The sequence below is a fragment of the Lithobates pipiens genome, unplaced genomic scaffold (genome assembly GCF_037356315.1).
Source record: "Lithobates pipiens isolate NorthernLeopardFrog02 unplaced genomic scaffold, aLitPip1_a1.2 Scaffold_19, whole genome shotgun sequence".
NCBI lineage: Eukaryota > Metazoa > Chordata > Amphibia > Anura > Ranidae > Lithobates > Lithobates pipiens.
Window position 1 is genome coordinate 284776464 of NW_027507764.1, and position 21451 is coordinate 284797914.

A 21451-nucleotide genomic window follows, 5' to 3' on the forward strand; every position below is an offset into this window, starting at 1 on the left:
CTGAGACGGGTTAAGTGGTATATTGAAGTCGTCGCCTTCCCCCCCCCCCCCCCAACAAGACACATCCCCATGGCAAAACTTTTGAGTTCCTCGGCGAAGTGTCTACAAAAGGTTATGTGTGCATTATTTGGGAAATAGACATTGGCTAAAGTTAATGGGCTCGTTCCCCAAGTCCCCTTCAGAAACAAGTACCTGCCCCCAGGGTCCGATAGCTTCAGGGTGCCCTCGAAACCCACTGTTTTGTGTAGCAAAATCGTGACCCCCTTGGTCTTGGCCAGGGGGTTTGTGGCATGGTAAGCCTTGGGGAAATGTGTGTAGTAGGTTAGGAATTTTAGTGTATTGGAAATGAGTTTCCTGTAAAAATACAAACAAAGGTTTTACCTATTGAGTTCTCTAAGTAAGGATGAGCACTTCTCGGGAGTATTCAGTGCACGGACGTTGTGGGAGATCAGGGTTGGACCGCGACCAAGCATTGAGTAAGCCATGGCTCAGGCAATCCACTTCTTCCTGTTGGTCTCCTAGCCTATAAGGAAGAGAGAAAGAAAAGCGGAAAAAGGAAAAAAGAAAGTTTGAAAGGAAAGAAGGGCTGGGGGTAAATACGAGGGAGAGGAGGGGTATTGCCCTTAATATCGGGCCGTATATAGGGGAAGATAAATCAAAGAACTACCTGCAGTAAGCAGAACTGCAAGCTATGTAGTAATGTGCGGGCAGTATCTGTGTCGCAGGCAGCGACACAGCTCTGCCCGCTTGTGGGGTTAGGTGGGAGGAACTCCGTTTACAGGAAGATTATGCAATTCTAATCTCTAACCAACCCTCTATGAGCACTGACGTAGTTAAGTTCCAGATATGAGAGCTGTTATCAGAAGGCCCTGCAGCCCAGTGATTTCTGCATAAGTAAGCACATTTAATTTCTTTGGCAGTATTATAAGGACACAACTTTAGACACAATCTGTGCATTTAACAATTAGCAAGAAAAGCAACAAAACAACAATAGCAATAACCCGCAGCACTCTGGGGTGTAACCAAGACGAAAATATCAATCAGCCTTCGTGACTATAGATTGGGAAGGGCAACCACAATAAATTGGCTGGATCCTAGATGGCTAACGGTTCCTTAAGAGACCACTTGTGTAGAGGAGATGCCTGAGGAAAAAAAAGAAAGGGAGGGGGGATGGGGGTGAGAGAGAAAGGGAAAGAGCACGGTGGCATCTTGTTCCACTGTGACTAAAATGATGGGCAATCCATATAAGTTGGTGCTTCCTATGCTGTCTTTGGAGACAAGAGCTACTATTGCTCCACTGGGTTCATGAGTCAGTCTCGGGCATTAGTGCAGTTCAAAGTTAGCTAGGACCCCCAGCTAAGTCACGATAGTTGTGTATCACCACAGAACAAAGTTGTAGGGGCATATCAACCGGGGTTGGTAAAAGGTCAGTTAACGTCCCAACCGATATTGGGCCAATAAGCAAGGGAAACAAAAAAACAACAAAGGCTCTCAAGCACAAAGCATGGAAAAACATGACCTGTCCTTGTGGGCCATGTAGCTCCTTCAGGTGTGATCATGGTTTTTTGGATGTCTGGCAGCAAGTGATGAGCGACCCACACTTGGGTTTCCTTGTTTCCCAACTCTGCTCTTCTTCGGTGGAGGTTTGATCGGAGATGATTGGAGGGTACCAACAGGGCTACGGTCTGGTGGGGGATCTTGAACTCTGCATACCAATCCGGTAGATCCATGTATGGGATGTTTAAGTCCGCACAGAAGTCGGAGAGCTCATCTGGCATTCTTAACGCACCGTGCCTCCCATCCAGTGTAGCTTGCAATGCAAAGGGAAAGCGCCATTTGTAAACAATTCCTTTCCCTCTGAGTATGTCTAGCAGAGGGCGCATTGCCCTCCTGTTCTGCAGGGTGATAGGAGGCAGGTCCTGGAATAGAGTGAGCTCACTATCATTGAAAAGAATGTGGTCATTTTTCCTCGCTTGGTTTAAAATCTCCTCCTTTAGTTGAAAGCTTTGGAGACAGCATATGATGTCCCTGGGTGGTGCTGAGTCTGAGGGTTTCGCTCTCAGAGCCCTGTGAGCCCTGTGAGCCCACACCAAATCAATAAGAGTGTCGGCTGGGTTCCCTAGGAGGTTGTTGAAGATCGATCGTGAGGCAGAAGGAATTTTACCAGGGCCAACTGACTCTGGGACTCCCCGCAATCTGATGTTGCTCCTTCTGCCTCTATTATTGAGGTCTTCCAGATGCCTATTGATTTCTATCAGGTGTGCTGAATGAGAAGCAGCTGTAGCTTACAGTCTATGGCTCTGTCTCTCCTGCCCTCAGCTCTTTCCAGGGTAGTCATCTTTTCAGTCAGGGACAACAGGTCAGCTTTCAAGTCTGATCGCTGTGAAGAGGGTATTTTTGTTATCAATAGCTTATGAAGTCATGTCTCCCAGTGTGAGGGGATGAGTAGGGTTTCCTGGCCCGCTTACCATATCCTCCGCCGCTGACTGAGAGCCGTCGCTAAGCTTTTCCTCCTCTCCTCGTGCCAGTGCCATCTTGAGCGGCGTGCTGTGGCCTGATCGGGTCTTGGTATCAAAAATAACCTGAATGTTGCGGGTGTGAGAGGAAGCTGAAGGTTGGCATGCTCGTGTCCTGGTGTTGTGCCGCACCGATCTGCTCATTTTTAGGCTGAAAGGAAGCCAAAGAGGAGGCTAACGGGCCGCGGGTCTCCCGGAGCTCTGGGTCCAGGCAGCCATTCCCTTCACGCGCCAAGCCACGCCCCTTTTGTGGGCGCTTTTAACCTTTTATTTGGCAACTAGCAGGGGTTAAAAGCACCCCACTAGCGCTCGAAAAACGCTGGTAAAGCCCTGCTAGTTTAAGCGGCGCTTTACAAGCGTTTTTCGGGTGCTGGCAGTGTGAAAGTGCTCTTAAAGCACTTGGGCTTTCACATTGGGATTGCAGATGAGGCTTCTTTCAAGCGCTTTACAGGCGCTGTTTTTAAGGCGCCTTACAAGCGCCTGGAAAAACGCCTGGCAAACGCCTGAAAAATGCCCCAGTGTGAAAGGGGTCTTACTGTTCCTGCCGAACAACAGTGAATTGTTAACCCATTACTTTTTTAGATCTACTTATGAAAAATAGATAATCAATATTCTTTTCAAACTTTATTATTTCCCTGTCCTCTTCTTTTTTTTTTTTTTATTTTTTTTTTATTGTATTTTTTTTATTAATTTTTCAAAGAAAAAGGATACAAACAGAAAACCGAGAGTAGATATCAAACATGTAGTATATCTTATAAGAATATTGATTGAAAAATGTATATAACATATGTTAAAACCATAGATATGTTGCTACAGTGCCGCAAAATAATTCAACTGTATAGATCAGGAAGGGGGGAGGGGGGGGGACTCAGAGGCATGCGGCATAACAGGAACAATATTTCACATAAAACGAAACGTTGCTCTCTGGATCCAGTGTCAGTGGGGTCTCCATGGCATCCAAACTGAGGAACCAGAATACCTCAGGAGGAACCCACCTAGAGGGGGGAAGGGGGGGGGGAATGGGAAGAAAGGGGGGGAGCACCATGGAATCACAAAAAACATAGAATTTAGAATTTAGCACCTATGTTTAAAAGTGTACTGTATTACTGAGGGAACAGTGAAACGGCACCTGGGTTAAGCTTCGACTGATCCCACAAGTCCCAAATCCTGGAAAATTGAGGAAGTGTATCATGGACTGTCGCAGTCATGTGTTCCATCCTGCGAATTTGTTCCAATATTTGTAGAACCTGTGTAAGGGTGGGGGGGGGGGGGGCAACCATCTCAAAGGTATTGCCCTCTTTGCTGCCAGGAGAAAAAAGGCAGCTAATTTCTGCCCATGTCTGGAGATACTAGGGAAGAGCAAGCCCAAAAGATATTGGATCGGGACTAGAGGGAGAGTAGTTTCAAAGAGTTCTTGTAGATGGGTTTGGTTAGAGGACCAAAAAAGGCTGAATCATGGGACATTCCCAGAAGATGTGGAAATGGGAACCCTCGAGAAAACTCAAGCTTTAGGATCATATCTATGCAAGATCTCTGGGGTCCTATACCAAAAAAGTAGTAACTTATAGGTCTCCCTCTGCTCCACACACCTTGAAGACCTGGAAGTGGTCTCCCAAATCTTCTGCCACTGAGGGAGTTGGATAGATCGTTTAATAATCTGGGACCACTTCTGCAGGTAGGGGTGAAATGCGTTAGTAAGTGAAGCGTTTTCATGCATGTATCTATAGATATCTGAAATAAGATGGGCCCTGGGAACATAATAGTTCAAATGAGGTGGGTTTATCTAAAGTCAAGGTAGAGGAGTTAGAGGAAAAATAATGTTTGAATTGGAGATAAGAGTAAAATAAATGCTTGGGGATCTGATATTTACGCTGTAGTTCGTTAAAGGGTAAAAGTGTGTGGGTAAGTGGGTGTACAAGATTTCTGAGCTGGAAAATGCCTGCTTGTGTCCATGGGAGCATTCGAGTATAAGAAAGGCTATCCGGGACATTGGGGTTGAATAATACATTTAATAGAGGCAGACATGTAGAAGAGAGGGAGAATTGGCGTGAGCACTTCTCCCATATGGAAAGAGTGAATAACATCGGGTGTGAGCACAGTCTTCGGAGTTCAGTCATAGAGGTCTCTAAGTTTGTCCAAACCATAGAACAGAGGTGGACTGGTCTAGTGATACTCATTTCAATCTCTGACCAAATGCTGGATGTCATTCAAGAAGACCAAGTGATAACTGGCTTGAGGTGGGAGGCAAAGAAATATTTATTAAGGTCTGGAGCCCCCAGTCCGCCCCTAGATCTAGGGGCCAATACCGCTGAGCTGGCTATTTGGTTGTCCTTATAGTGCCAGATAAAGTTAAGGAAAGATCTCTGAGTGGCTTTGAGCTGTGACATAGGGACAGGAATTGGCAAAGTCTCAAATAGAAAAAGGAGTCTCGGTAGGATGGACATCTTCAGGACATTGATGCGACCCAAGAGAGAGATCGGGTAAGTGTCCCACTGTTGCAGGAGTCGGTCAATATCACGGAAGAGTGGGGGGAAATTGGCCTGATAGAGTGTTGAGTATGAAGGGGTGAGATGTATCCCTAGGTATTTAAGAGGGTTTGTGCACCAGTGGTAGGAGTAGTTTTGCTGTAGGGTGACTAGATCCGAAGGTGGGATGAGTATTGGTAGGGCCTCTGTTTTGCTTGTGTTGATTTTATACCCTGAAAGGAGGCTAAATTCTTTAAAGGGGAGGGCCACCCTGAAAAACAAAAAAATGTTAAAAATTACAAAAAATCTAAAAAAAAAAAAATGAAAAAAAATTTTTTTTTTTACTTACCAGAAATGCCTGTTGCTAGGCACTTTCTCCTAATCTTCCTCTTCCTCCTCCGCGGAGATCTTCTGTCTTCTGTCTTCGTCGCGGCGTCTTCTGGGTAATGAGTCGCGCTGTGTTCTGGGAACTGTGTGTTCCAGAACACAGCGCGTCCCATTCAGAAAGCGCTGCGGGACTCGCGCATGCGCAGTAGCTGCGGGACTCGCGCATGCGCAGTAGGAAACGGGCAGTGAAGCCATAAAGCTCCGCTGCCTGTTTCCCTTACAAGGGATGGCGGCGCCGGGACCCGAGAGCCGAGGGACGGGTCGGCCACGGGCGGCCGACATCGCGGGCGCCCTGGACAGGTGAGTGTGTTTATTAAGTCAGCAGCTGCAGTGTTTGCAGCTGCTGACTTTTTTTTTTTTTTTTCTTTTTTTTTTTTTTTAATAACCGGCCCTCCACTTTAAGCAAGGCATGTAAACTTGGGAGAGAGGTGTGAGGTCTGGTCAGAGTCAATAGAAAATCGTCTGCAAACAATGATAGTTTGTATTCATTGTGACGCAGGGAAACCCCCCGAATGTCAGGGTGGATGAGGATGGCTTTGGCTAAGGGTTCGAGACAAAGGATAAAAAGTAAGGGGGATAGCGGGCATCCCTGTCTGGTATCGTTACTCAGGGAAAAGGAAGGGGATAAAAAGGAAAACAATTGGACTTGGGAGGAGGGTTGGGAATATAGAGCATGCAGCTCTGCCATAAAGGGGCCTCTGAAACCATAATTAGAAAGTGTGGCAAACATAAAGGGCAAACTGAGCCCATCAAAGGCTTTCTGCACATCAAGGCTCAGTATTAGAGCTGAACGATTCGTTCTGTTCAAAAAATCTATAAGGTCTATGGTGCGTCTGGTGTTGTCGCCGGCGTGTCTGTCAGTTACAAAGCCTACTTGGTCTTTATGCACTAGTCTAGGTATGAATTGTGAGAGGCGATTCGCCAGGATTTTTGTAAATATCTTGTAATCAGAGTTAAGTAAAGCAATGGGCCTATAGTTGTCAGGGAGGGAGGGGTCTTTACCAGGTTTCGGAATTACGGAGATATGTGCATGAAGGAATTGAGGGTGGGGGACAGTACCATGAAGTAGGGAAGTAAAAAGAGAAAGTAAATGTGGGCTTAAAATTGGCAAAAAGGTTTTATAGTTTGAGTAAGGCAGGCCATCTGGACCAGGGGACTTTTGTGTAGAGAGGTTTTTGACTACTTCAGCTAATTCTTCAGGGGTGATTGCAGAGTTCAGAGAAGAAAGGAGGTCAGGAGAGAGTGGGGGCAAATGTAGTGAATTAAAGGAGTCAAATTTCTCTTGTGTAAAATTTGTAATTGGGGTCTGTTTTTAGACAAGTTATATAATTTGCGGTAAAATTCTCCAAAAACTTTGGACATAGTGATAGGGCAATAGGTAGGAGTACTGTCAGTTTGTCTGAGGAAGTCTGGGGATGAGAGAAAGGGGCGGGGTTTCAGCTTATTCACTAGCATTCTGTGGGGTTTATTTGAGTATTCATAGAATTTTTGTTTGGACCACAAAAGGGATTTATCAACCTTTTTCATATCCAACGACCTGAGTTGATTTCGCAGGAAAGTAACCGCCCGGAGCCCAGCCACCATAGGGGAAGACAGCAAGAGGCTTTCAGCTTTATGGAGTTTGGACAGGATAGAGGAGTGTTGAAACGCTGCATCTTTTTTCAGACAAGAACCAGTAGCAATGCAATTAACTCGAAAGATGGCCTTATGGGCCTCCCACAGAGTGGAGGGCCTGAAACCGTATTCTCATTAAGCTGGAAGTATTCAACCAGGCCGATCGACAGAAGGTATCTAGTTTCAGGGATACGAAAGAAGGTCTCATTGAGGCTCCAATGACAAGCTCTGGGAGAGGAGGAGGAGGAAAGGGAAATATCTAGGTGTACAGAGGAGTGATCTGACCAGGTTTCAGGGTTAATTTCAGAGGAGACCTTGGATGTCAAAAGGGGTGAAGAGAGGAAGAAATTGTCCAGTCTAGAGTAAAGTTTGTGAGGGTGTGAATAGAAGGTAAACAAGAAAAAGAAACTGCGCTAAGGTGAGCAACAAATTATGTAGTAGTTGGTTGTGAAAAGACCCAGTTCAGCTGCAACTTAACTGTATCACATAACTACAGAAAAAACACATGGAAAAATAAAAAAGCTGTGCTAAACCATAAATATAACACGAAGTTTAGAAGGTAAGAACCCTCCGTGCATATACTTTTGTGACAATGTGACCATATCCAATAAGCCTATTACACCCTATCTCATGGGTTGAATAGGAAATTCAGGATGAATCATAAACAGTGATCCAAATGAAACAATGTAATCAACACCCGGTGTGTTAATAAAAATATATAAATCGTGACAAAACCTAGAAAAAGTCCTTTTAAATAAATTAAATTTAAACAAATGAAGAAATATGATCTTCCACTTGTGAATAGTGCTTGATCCACCACCATATATCCAGATTCACTTTTTACCAAAACTTCATGACCCCCCACTACAGAGGGTCACATAAAGCATGTAGGTATACAATTATCCCCCACTCTGGAAAAGATCCTGGCTGTTCTCACTCCACCGTTTTCATAACCAGATTATTGAATAAACTTCCTCAAACCATCTCCCGTATACTTAAACGTCTCAAAGATATATGCCAATTACATGGAAAAGAGATGAAGCTCCAATAGTATAAAACCCTTTATTAAATGGATCCAAATATAAAATAAAATGCACTTACAATGTACAAGAAAAAAGTCAGCCTTAAGTCCGTTGCGCCGGCCGGACGCACACGGTAAAAACCCATCCTTCCTGGATATACACTCCTTCACACGAGGTAACGTCACAAACTTAAGGCTGACCTTTTTCTTGTACATTGTAAGTGCATTTTATTTTGTATTTGGATCCATTTAATAAAGGGTTTTATACTATTGGAGCTTCATCTCTTTTCCATGTAATTGGCATATATCTTTGAGACGTTTAAGTATACGGGAGATGGTTTGAGGAAGTTTATTCAATAATCTGGTTATGAAAACGATGGAGTGAGAACAGCCAGGATCTTTTCCGGAGTGGGGGATAATTGTATACCTACACGCTTTATGTGACCCTCTGTAGTGGGGGGTCATGAAGTTTTGGTGAGAAGTGAATCTGGATATATGGTGGTGGACCAAGCACAAGTGGAAGATCATATTTCTTCATTTGTTTACATTTAATTTATTTAAAAGGACTTTTTCTATATTTTGTCACGATTTATGTATTTTTATTAACACAATGGGTGTTTATTACATTGTTTCATTTGGATCACCGTTTATGCTTCATTCTGAATTTCCTATTTAACCCATGAGATAGGGTGTAATAGGCTTATTTGATATGGTCACATTGTCACAAAAGTACCGTATATGCACGGCAGGTTCTTACCTTCTAAACTTCGTGTTATATTTATGGTTTAGCGCAGCTTTTTTGTGAATAGAAGATGTATTGTCTATGCGTGGGGTGTTTAACCCTCCAAATGTCCAGGAGATTTTTGGCTCTAATCAGTTTGCAAAAAGATTTGGAGAGGCGGTCAGACATAGATGAAGTGGTGGGTGGGAATAATACGTGTTTTTTCTTTACTGGGTGACATGGTCATATTGAAATCTCCGCCTATTACCATAAAGGGTTGCCATAAATGAATCTAGCGTGTCAAACATGTTGGTGAGGAACTGGACCTGACCAGAATTAGGAGCATAGACCTTAACTATAGTGAGGCATTGAGTGAGATATTTCCCTGTCCTTACAGTAACAAATCTGTCACAATAGTGTGGAATGCATCATTTTTTTAATTTTGCTTTTTTTGTAGTCCTAGGAGTAGCAATGTATTTTCTTCTATTTGTAGAAATAAAATAACCAATAGTTAAAGAAGAGGTAAACATTCCTGTGTACTTTGTGCCTATAGGTAAGCCTAGAATAAGTAATAAATACCTATAGGTACTGTAAATATCTCCTAAACGTGCATCTTCTAGGAGATATTTACTGTATACTGCGCCAATGATGTCATTAGCGCATGCACTGTGAAGGAGCGTCCGACTCCATGACGCGCTCTGGCCAGTCACAGTGGCTCCAGCTTCCCGCACAGGCTTCGTTTGCAGGTAAGTGTCGCATAATGTGCTAGAATGCAATGCATACTAGCACATTATGCCTTTACTTTGCAGGGAAGAAATAAAAAAAGGTTTACATCATCTTTAATACAGTACATAAAATCAGGATTGTTTCATGATTAGTTTATAGATATGTATACATAAACTGAAAGTTTAAATATCACTTGTGATAAATATTCTTTTTCTAAAATTGACGTTAAATGTTTGTTATTTTATGTGTAATTTTATTAGTATGTTGCAAAATATCTGCTTCTCTTTTTGCTTCTATTTAGGCATCTTCAACAAATGACATTTTAAAAATCTGCAAGAAACAACATGAGGTATGATTTTAATTGCAGCTGATCCCTAGAAAGGAAAGTTTTTAAACCTGTATACAAGAAACCATATTAAATTTTTTTGATTGTCAGTACACGTGATTAACAAAAAATGACTGTTATTTCTAAAAAAATAAATAAAAAATTACAATCATCATACATTAAACCTGAGACTTTCATAAACACAAATGACTGATTTTGAATTTTTATTTAATTGTTTTATATTTTTCTAACACACCAAAAAAGCAAACAATCAAAGTTGGGGTTGATTAAGGGTGGACTCATTGCAATGAAGCATGTCTTAACCACAAAGTGGAAGTAAACCCTTCTATCGTTTTCAGTCAAGGAAGCTGCCATCTTGGCCTGTAATAATTCGTCAACTGCCATAATGCTGCACATGTGATCAGTTATGACACCAGCCATTGGATGGTTTGAAAGTTTTGAAAGTTTGGTTGAGAGCACAACCAATGTGAAAGTTAGCATTTCCGGCATGCCAGGAATGTAAGTATTTTTTGAAACTGGGTTTACTCCCGCTTTAAGCCCAGGACCATTTTGCAGGCCAAAGACCAGAGCACTTTTTTGCTATTCGGCACTGCGTCGTTTTAACTGACAATTGCGCAGTCGTGCAACGTGGCTCCCAAACAAAATTGACGTCCTTTTTTCCCCATAAATAGAGCTTTCTTTCGGTGGTATTTGATCACCCCTTCGGTTTTTATTTTTTTGCTATAAACAAAAAAAATCGACAATTATGAAAACAAAAAAAAACACAGAATTTTTTACATTTTTCTATAATAAATATCCCCCAAAAATATATAAAAAAACATTTTTTTTCTCAGTTTAGGCCAATACATATTCTACATATTTTTGGAAAAAAATCAAAATAAAAAAAAATCGCAGTAAGCGTTTGATTGGTTTGCACAAAAGTTATAGCGTTTACAAAATAGGGGATCGTTTTATGGCCTTTTTTATTAATCATTTTTTTTTACTAGTAATTGCCGATCAGCGATTTTTTTTTTTTTTTTTTTTTTTTTTAATCATGACTGCGTCATTATGGCAGACACATCAGACATTTTTGACACATTTTTGGCACCATTGCCATTTATACAGCAATCAGTGCTATACAAAGGCACTGATTCCTGTGTAAATGACACTGGCAGTGAAGGGGTTAACCTCTAGATGGCAGTGTAGGGGTTAAGTGAGCCGTGGGGGGGGGGGGGGCATGGCTGTGTATGACTTGTCGCTGATCTCTGCTCCGATCACAGGGAGCAGAGATCAGTGACACAGTCACTAGGCAGAACCGGGAGATGCTTGTTTATATTAGCATCTCCTCGTTCTTCCTCCCCGTGAGACGATCGCAGGTATCCCCACGGCGATCGGACTCACGGAGGTCCTGCCCGGGCCGCGTCGCCACCGGCATGCATGCGATGGAACGGTGTAAAATTTAAAGGGACGTACCTGTAAGGCCATTTGCCTGTCTGTCATGGTTAGGCAGTGATCTTCCTCTGGTTGCTTACCTCCCCTCATGTCTTCTGACTAAGAGGCCAGCCACTTCCACCTGGTGGTTTTTATAACCTCTCTTCTAAGCATGGCTCCACCCCAGGCCCTATCAGGGAACCCTATATTAACCTGTGCACTGCACGCCAACAGTGCTGATCAACCATTCATTGTGTGTTTGGCTTCCTGGTTCCTGCTTGCCTTGTGCTCTATGTTTGACTCTGTTACTGACCTTGGCGTGTTCTCTGATTCCTGTCTGCTTGCGACCTTGACCTTTTGCATGTCTCCGACCATCCCTGTCTGTCTGACCCTGAACCTTTGGCGTGTACTCTGCTGTTACTGTCTGCTAGTTGCCCTGACCTCTGCCGTATCCCCTTACTATCCTTGTCGTTCCAGCCTGCTGCTTCCTTCTCCTGTAGTCTACTGTGAGCGTGATTGCAGCGAAGTCCAGCCTCACCACTGGAGGCTCTGGTGAACACCCACTGGCTCTTAGACTCCGCACCCTGGGGAATCTATGCTCCAGTTCCCATTGGGATCTGTGTTAGTGATCCTGTAGACCTGTGTCCTGAATCTCCCTGGGTACAATCCGCAGCAGTTAGTCCTAAGGTTCACTACCTAGCGGTGCACTTCCGAATCCTATGGAGTGCATCTGTCACCTGGTCTCAGGTGACCTAACACTGTCTGTGCCCCGGTCGGCATGTGGTTAAGAGAGGGTCATAGTGATAGTTTGTGGTAACAAATATGAGTGATAGCAGTTTCAAATATAACATATATAAACGGGCGGCACAGTGGTGTAGGGGTTAGCACTCTCACCTAGCAGTAAAAAGGGTCACTGGTTCGTATCCCAACCACGACACTACCTGCCTGGAGTTTGCATGTTCTGCCTGTGCCTGCGTGGGTTTCCTCCCACACCCCAAAGACATGTAGGTAGGTTAATTGGCTTCTGTCCAAAATTGGCCCTAGTATATGAATGGGGACCTTGGATTGTGGTATCCTTGAGGGTAGAGACCAATGCGAGTGTGCAATGTACAGGGATAGGGACAATTGTAGACACTCAGGTTGAACTGGATGGACTGGTGTGTTTATTCAACCTTACTAACTATGTAACTATGTAACCTGTTTTGAGGATTTACTGTTGCTATATACAGTGGGTTAAGAAAATAATTATCTCCCTCCCTTCTAAAATCACATGTTGTTGCTTTGCAGTCTGAAATTAGGACAGGCACGGTTCTTGTTTTATCCAGCTGTATTTACTTAGTGCAACTTATAACATCCAAGTGAAAGATATAACATCAACATGTCAATTGGTATAACTAGAAGTACTTGTATCTTTTTTTTCATCCAGACTAACTATGTAACTATTTCAGAAAAAAAAACAATAACAGAATTAAAGAGTTGGAAAAAGGAGCACCCCCTTGTGTCATGATTTTGTTGAACCACCTTTTGCTTTAGTTACAGCTTTTAGTCTCTTGGGATAGGTCTCTACTAACTTTGTACATCTAGAATTTTTGCCCACTCTTTTTTGCAGAACTGCTCAAGTTCAGTTAAATTTGATGGCGACTATTTATGGACTGCATATTCAAGTCATTCCACAGATTTTCTTCTGGGCTCTGGCTAGGCCATGCGAGGACATTCACCTTTTTCTCCTTCAACCAATGTGTGGTAATTTTTGTTGTGTTTTTTGAGTGATAGTTATGTTGGAAGGTAAACCTTCTTCCCATTGACAATTTTCTGGCAGAGGCAGCAGGTTTTCCTCAAGAATTTGATGGTATTTTGCCCCATCCGTTTTTTTTTTTTTTTTTTATCCTGACAAGTGCTTAAGGTCCTGCTGCAGAGAAACACTCCCATAACAGGATATTACCACCTCCATGCTTTACTGTGGTAATGGTTTTATTTGGATGGTGAGCTGTATTGGATTTCAATCAGACATATCATTTGATGTTTGGGCCAAATAATTAAGTTTCTCTTTCGTTCATTGATGGACACCGCTCCAGTAATCTTGACCGTAGGATTGTTATGTCACCTTCAGGAGAGGACTAGGCAGAACATGTAATACATGTGAAAAACAGAACTTTACAGTTCCGGCCAGGGGGCGGTCCCTCTGGCAATAACACCTCAGCCTGCTTCCTGCAGCTCAATTTTTTTCTGCCTAGTGAAGGAGAAGGACCTAGGCTCCCTGCGGGACCATTGGTCCTGGGATTTTTTTTGCGGAGTGTATACAAGTGTATGCGGAGTGTATACAACCCTGCTTCTTCTTTTGATATGCGATTTAACCTGCAATATCTGGTAAGGAGCCATTTTGGCCTTTGGTGGTGGTGCACTTGAGCATGCTTCATGAATTGGAATATGAAGTAAAGAACCATTTCCCTTGAACACTGGAATTTACACATGGTGTTTTGCATCTCTGGATTTGGTTTCATAGATGGACTTATTTTGAGGACTGTCATATACAACACATTTGAATATTTGTTTATATGTGCTTTTTGTCTTTTTTTTCACAGGTTTTTCACATGTTGTAATTTATATATATTCCCTTTCAACTTAATTCATGAATAAGTATGTTTAGTATGGGATATTGGAATTAGTACTTATTATAAATGTTTGGGTACACTTTATATTTACCTATATACATAGCCTCTCGTCTGGGACTGTAGTCTCAGGGGGGAGGTGTGGGTCCATATACTGGGCCTGTTTGATAAGAGCACGGTTCTTGTGGCTTCATTTTACTCTAATCTATACTTTGGCATATAATAGAACTGCAGCACTGACGTAAGTTGATTCTTTTCTTTTTTTCACATTACTGTAGCGCGATTTATTTTTTTCCTTTTTTCATTGGTTCAGCGATACGACCAGTACTGACCACAGCATTAGTGTCACAGACACCTACTGAGTGGGCAAAACTATTGCACCGGGAGTTAGAGAAGCAGCAGGCCTCTCCTGTCTGCGTGGAACTGACAGACCAGTTAGTGCATGGCCTTAAGTACGTCTGTGACGCGGCCTGTATACGCTTCCCTTGCTCTCCAGGGCATCAGTGTCAGTAGGGGTGCTGCGGCACCTGATTTGGCTGAAATGCTGGTCTGCTGACCAGGCATCTAAGAAAGCCTTGATGGATCTACCCTTCCTTGGCGAGTGACTATTTGGAGCCTCAATGGATGACATTATTAAGAATGCCACAGGTGGGAAGAGCACCTTGCTCCCACAGTGCAGGAAGAGTAAGGAGCCACGCCGCAGGCAAGGTCCTTCATTTTCCACTCAAGGCTTTTTCGTCCGCCCAGGACTTCAGCAAAATGCTCCCAGTCCGACAGGGTGACTACTGAGGGACAAGCGTCAATGGACTCGCAAGCCAGTGAGCAAAAGTGCTTTCGCATGAAGGTTTGCCCCCGCCCGTCACTCAGGTGGGGGGTCACCTTCAGGAGTTTGCAGCCCGATGGGCCACTCGGCTAACTGACCAATGGGTCTGTGATCTGATTTCATCAAGCTACAAGATAGAGTTTCTCTTTTGGCCACCAAAAAGATTCTTCCCCTCCAGCATACCCTTACTCCCGGCTCGCTGGGAGGCCTTGTTGGGGCAGTAAGGGGCCTGCTAAGCCACGGGGTGACAGTGCCTGTTCCAGAAATGGAAAGGTTTCAAGGGTTCTACTCCAATTTGTAGTCCCCAAAAAGGAAGGGGGTACATCCAATCTTGGACCTGAAAGCCCTCAATTGCTTTGTGAAAGTACAGAGGTTCAGAATGGAATCAGTTTGCTCAGTAGCCTCTGCACTCTGTCAGGGGGACTCCCTGGCATCTTTGGACATCCAGGACGCGTACTTGCACATACTCATATGCCTCAAGCATCAGAGGTTTCTGCGATTTGCAGTAGGGGAAGCCCACTACCAGTTTATGGCTCTCCCCTTGGCTTGGCTTCAGCACCCCAAGTCTTTACTAAGGTATTGGCTCCAATTTTGGCGTTGTTTGCGACAACACGGGATCGCAATCGTGGGTTACCTAGACGATCTCCTCCTGAGTGCAGCTTCCACCTCAGAATTAAAGGCGGATGTGGCAATCCCCATGCAAACCCTGCAGGAATTTGGGTGGGTGTTGAACCTAAAAAGTCGGTGCTTGGGCCGACTCAGCACCTGGAGTACCTAGGCTTAATGCTGGACTCCATGGAAGGGAGAGTGTTTCTCCCTTTAGACAAACTGCAGACTCTCAGAGCCATGGTGAAGCTCCTGATGAACCTCAGGTGGTCATCGCCTGCACTTCTGCATGGGAGTCCTGGGTCTCATGGTGGCCTCCTTCGAGGCAGTACCGTACGCCCAATTTCACACCAGAGTCTTGCAGAAGGAGATATTGACAAAATGGAACAAATCTCTGTTATCCCTAGATGGACCGATTTGGGTGAGCCAGTGAGTCAGGGATTCTCTTCTCTGGTGGCTGAGATCTCCAGCACTTCAGTCCGGGAAGTCGTTTCTACCTCTGTATTGGACAGTGATCACAACGGATGCCAGCCTGACTGGCTGGGTTGGAGTATAGGGAGTACAGTCGACCCAGGGCCTCTGGTCGAGGGAGGAATCCAAGTTGCCGATCTATGTGCTTGAGCTCCAAGCGATCAGGCTATGCCTCTCCACATGGTCGATGAGATTAAGAGGGCGTCTGATCAGGATCCAGTCAGACAACGCCACGGTGGTGACATATGTCAACCACCAAGGAGGAACAAGAGGCTCGGCTGCAGCACGCGAGGTCGCTCACACCCTTCATAGGCAGGGAGGCATGTACTGGCCCTGTCAGCCGTTTACATTCCAGGAGTAGAAAACTGGCAGGTGGACTATCTAAGTTGCCAGATGCTGGACCCAGGAATGTGGTTGTTGCTTCCGGAGGTGTTCAGCCTTCTGTGCCTGCGGTGGGGCACACCAGATGTAGATCTCCTGGCCTCTCGGCTCAATTGAAAGGTCTGGAGGTTCGTATCCAGGACAAGAGATCCTTGGGTGGACGTATCAGGTGTGCTGGTGGCTCCATGGGATCAGTATCAATTGATCTACGCCTTTCCTCTGCTGAAACTGTTACCATGTCTGCTCCGCAGAGTGGAGGCCGAGGGGATTCCAGTGATACTGATTGCCCCAGATTGGCCTTGGCGTCCTTGGTACACTGACCTAGTACGCCTGGTGGTGGACGCTCCCTGGCGGTTAACGATGTGAGAAGACCTTCTGACTCAAGGTCCGATTCTCCATCCTGCTTTACCGTTGCTGGTTTTCACAGCATGGCTATTGAAAGCCAGGTGCTAAAGAACCGAGGCCTATCGGACTGTGTAATCTCCACTATGCTGAGGGCACGAAAATACCATCATACGTGGAAGGCTTCTATCTCCATGTGTGAGGAGATGGGGTGGCATCCATGCACCTATTCCGTTTCCAGGATCCTGCTGTTACTACAGCGAGGAGTAGACCAGCAACTGGCTATGAGCACCATCAAGGGACAGATGTCAGCCTTGGCTGTGTTTTTCCAATGACCCCTGGCGTCCCACTCTCTAGTGAGCACCTTTGTACAAGGGTTCCGGCATGTAGTCCCTCTGTTGCATCCACCCTTGCCTCCATGGGATCTGAACCTGGTGCTATAGGCACTTCAGAAACGTCAGATGCGCTGGTGGCTCCATGGGATCAGTACCAACTGATCTACGCCTTTCCTCCATTAAAACTGTTACCACATCTGCTCCGCAGAGTGGAGGCCGAGGGGATCCCAGTGATACTGATTGCTCCAGATTGGCCTCGGTGTCCGTGGTACGCCAACCTAGTACACCTGGTGGCGGATGCTCCCTGGTGGTTACTGATGAGAGAAGACCTTCTGTCTCAAGGTCCGATTCTCCATCCTGCTTTAGCGCCATGGCTGTTGAAATGGGAACAGAGGGGCGCCAGACTGAGTGCAGTATAAATAATATATTTAATAAAAACAAGTGGTAACTCACAGGTTAAATTGGATGAGTTCAGTTTGTGGTGAAAATCGCCAGTCCTGGAGTCTCATAAAAGTCTTCCCTTTGCAGCCTGGGAATCTGGTGTGATCTTACAGGGATCTAGAGAATGCTGGGAACCAGGAGGCAGGAAACAAGAAGCAGCTGGTCGTGACTTCACAGGAACAGGAAATGTGATTATTCACAGTGGCAAGGAATGGTAATGCATTTCGAAGCTACAGCTTCTTCATCAGACCATGATTGGCTGGCAAACCTGGCAGTCTTATATTACAGAGAGATCTGATGGGCTGGCCAGCCCGTCAATCAAATACACAGATTCAAAGAGGTAGATGGCTGGAGACCGAAGTGAATGTAAATATGAGTAAGAAGCTTGCTGATTAATAGTGGAAGATAAGTTTATAACGTTTGCAGAAATCGATCAATTCACTAATTGATTAAATACATAAATCTAAAATGTATAAATATACCTCAAATTTAAAATGAATACATTTTTTATAAGTAAATTAACTAAAAAATGAATTAAGGAAATTATTAGCAATTTGGAAATCAATTATTATAAATTATAATGAATTAATAAAATGGTGAGAATGGAGGAAAGAGAGGACTCTATGCTAGGTATAATAAGGTTCTAAGTTATATATCTCTCTTCCCCCGCCGTCCCCGCCTTCCGCCTTCCGTATCGCCCGCACCGCCAGCACCGCCCACCCGCCGTCAGCTGTTTGCCTGCACGAGGCAGAGCGGACGCTCCGGATGAAGGCAAGAGAGAGAGCGGGCAGAGAGCGTTCCCTTGTGAAGCAGGGATACAGCGGTAGGACGGCGGCTCTGTGCGGAGCTCTGCACCCCCCCCCCCCCTCACCACTGAGTCGGCTTGGCTGCACGGACATCTCTACCCCCTCATATGTCGGTAAGGTCATGGATCAGATAACAGTGGCAGAGTAGAGGAGCAGCGGAGCAGCTAGGTGAGCAAGCAGTGTGGATGAAAGGAGGGGTGAAGGACAGCTGGACATTCTCTCATCGCTACTGACTAAAACTATCGCTGAAATGGTTTTTCTTTGAAAGTGGTAAGGTGTATATATAGAAGTCTGCTAATGACTGCTATTAACGTGACACTCACTACTAGACCACCAGATTGTTACCAACGCTGCCTGATCAGTTGGATATAAACCCTGCAGGGTGAGAAGTGGCGTGAGGTGGATGGATATGTGAAGGACAGATAAACAGCAATGCAGTGCGGAGTTTTCTTTTTTTTCTTTTACATGCATGTCTCATACAGAGGTATAAAGTAGCAGTGTTGATTTGCGCTCACTTGCAACTGTCTACCCTTTTGCCTATTGTTTGTCCAGCACTTTTTGACAGCAACTCTGCGGGTAGACACAGGTGGTGAATGCTGGAGTTGACTTATGGCTTGTACCTGTGGCTAAAAAAAAAAGAAAGGAAAAAAAAGGACAGAGGGAGAATCCTGGCGCAGTGCCTTGGGTGGAGAGTCGGACTGGCGCCCACTGCTCGTTAACAGCACTGTTGCTGTCCGCTGGCATACTGGCATAAGGGGGAAGGATTATACCACTGTGCGCAGCCTTACTCTGTGAAAGAAGGAAGGGGAAGGGGAGAGAAGGAGGGGGAAGGGGAAAAAGAAAAAGAAAGAAAACACTCCCACGCAAAATAAATCTCCCCAGCACTCTTTCCTACCTGACGGAGGCATCCCGCTCCCGGAAAGTGACGTAATCAATCCGTACCCCACAAGAGTTATAGGAAAGGAAAAGGACATTGGCTTTGAAAAAAGGTCTTGGTTCTTGGAGCTAATCTGTTACAAAAGGAGAATGCGGGGGAAGATGAAAAAAGGGGGCGAGTGGGGCCTGCTAGCCCTGGGGGATACAAAGATATTTGGTGGGGGAGACAAGTATGATGGAAAGCAGCCAGGAAACCCCCAGCCTGAAGACATTAAGAAAATCAGGCGCGGGTATTAGTAAAACTATGGAGACGGGAGAAGGGCGGGGAGCGGAAAAGCCTAAGGACTTATGCCCAACTCGCACTAGGATGGGGGGGGTAAGCTCCCGAGAAGAAGAAAAGGTTAAAAGAAGGGAAGAATTGGGGAGAAAAGGAGAGGCCTCCCCCCAACCCGAATTAGGAGACCCAGTGTTGGCAGAGCCACAAGTGAGCCTGAGTATGCTGAGAGAGATATTTACAGAGGCATTGACTAAGGTTGAAACTTCACTTAAATCCGATATAGCTGGGATAAGGGCAGATATTGGTCGAGTACTAGGTAGGGTGGAAGAGATGGAGGAAAGAATGAATAGGTATGAACAGAATCTGAGGGACCTAAGAGAACAAGTGAAATCAGCCCAAAAAATAAATAGATCGATCCTATATAAAATCGAGGACCAAGAAAATCGTGGAAGAAGGAAAAATTTAAGGATAAAAGGTCTGGAAGAAAAATTAAAAAATGAAGAGCTCCCCAGGGTGATGCAGGACCTGTTCAATCCCATTTTAGGAAGGGCGGAGGACGAAATATTAAAAATAGACAGAGTACATCGAGTCGCAGGATACCGGCCCCAAGCCACAGAAAAACCAAGAGATGTAATAATCAGATTTCATTTTTACGAGGAAAAGGCGCTAGTATTGGAGAATATCCGAAGGATGGACAAGATTCTGTTTCAGGAATCGGAGTTACAGATATTCTCAGATCTGGCAGGGGAAACATTGAGGAGAAAAAGGCTTCTTAAACCCCTGACAGATCTGATGAGGTCATTAAATGTTCCCTATCAATGGGGATTTCCAGCATGTCTTAGGGGAAGGAGAGACGGCCGCACTGCAGTATTAAGGTTTCCAGAGGACTTAACGGACTTCAGTAATAGGTTAGAAATCCCCCCACCAGCACTACCAGGATGGGAGGAGGGGCTGGGGAATGAAGGAAGCAATGGGGCTAAGCAGTGGTCTCGGGTCGGGGACAGGGGGGGGAGAGATGAAGTGTAATTACCATCACTGGGGGGCGAAGGGGTGGGGCGGTGAATGAGGCGGTCCTCCCAAAGAATGCTAGGCGGGCAAAAGGTGACCTGTGGGTCACCGGGACACCTAGGCGAGGAACAAAAATGGAAATTGTTCACTCCTCTGAATGGAGGAGGGGGAGGGGGCTGGAGAGGGGGGGAGGAGGAGGCGGGGGGTGGGATAGGGGGTAATCTCTCTCTCAAACAGGGTGTACGCACTCTCTCTCGCGCTCTCTCGTCTCCCCCTCCTCTCTCTTCCCATGCCGACCTCCGGCGGGGAGGGAGCATGCTGCTCCCCCCGGCGGGAGGCGGGGGGGGGAGAGAGGAGGGGGAGGAGATGAGTGAGATATGACAAGGTTGAAATTGATAACATACAATGTGAGGGGTATAAGTACTCCCCAAAAAAAGTTCAGAGTAAATAAGGAGTTAGAATTGTATGGGGCGAATGTGATCTGTCTGCAGGAAACACATGTGTCACACGAGGTTAGAGGGAGATTGAAGTCTTGGAGGTTCCCTACATGGTTCTACGGCGACTCTACTACATGTTACGCTAGGGGGGTAGCAATAGGTTTTGAGAGAAGTGTCAGGTTCGAAGTTGAGAAACAAATGGCCGACCCGGAAGGGAGATTTTTGTTTATAAGGGGAAGAATCTCGGATGGAGTATACACCTTTGCGAACATATATTCCCCAAATAGGGACCCAGATAAATTCCTAAGGAAAGTCCTGGACCTATTAGCAGAGTTCAGAAAAGGTAAATTGATAGTGGCGGGGGATCTGAATATGTGCGTCGATCCTCGGGTGGACTCCTCAGCGGGGTCCCCTCGATGGTCGGGGCTCAGATATAAAAAGATAAAAGCTCTGCTCTCAGAATTTCAGTTAGTCGATGCTTGGAGGATTAAACATCCGAATAGCAGAGACTATACTTTCTACTCATCGGTGCATGGGACATACACCCGAATTGACTATGTACTGATTGAACATCAAATGCTCCCAGCACTCAAAGATACAGTAATAAAATCTATCTCCCTATATGACCATGCTCCAGTTATGGTACAGCTGGAGCTAGTAACAGATCAAGCCAAAAGAGAGACATGGAGATTAAATGAAGCGTTGATACAGGACCCAGAGACTAGAAGTAGGATTGAAATAGAGTTAGAAGAGTTCTTTATAAGAAATGACTCCAACAGAGGTTACGAGGAGTACGATATGGGAGACCCATAAAGCATTTATACGAGGAATTT

General features: G+C 45.1%; 1 protein-coding gene across 8 annotated transcripts in view; it reads left to right on the forward strand.

Annotated features, from left to right (window-relative positions):
- The window catches only part of RECK (reversion inducing cysteine rich protein with kazal motifs), a 909451-nt gene that overhangs the window by 287797 nt on the left and 600203 nt on the right, over positions 1–21451 (forward strand). For all 8 annotated transcript variants that reach the window (XM_077491985.1, XM_077491988.1, XM_077491986.1 and 5 more), the window contains exon 6: positions 9752–9799. In XM_077491985.1, the coding sequence (XP_077348111.1) occupies positions 9752–9799 (48 nt within the window). The remainder of the gene's footprint in view (positions 1–9751; positions 9800–21451) is intronic.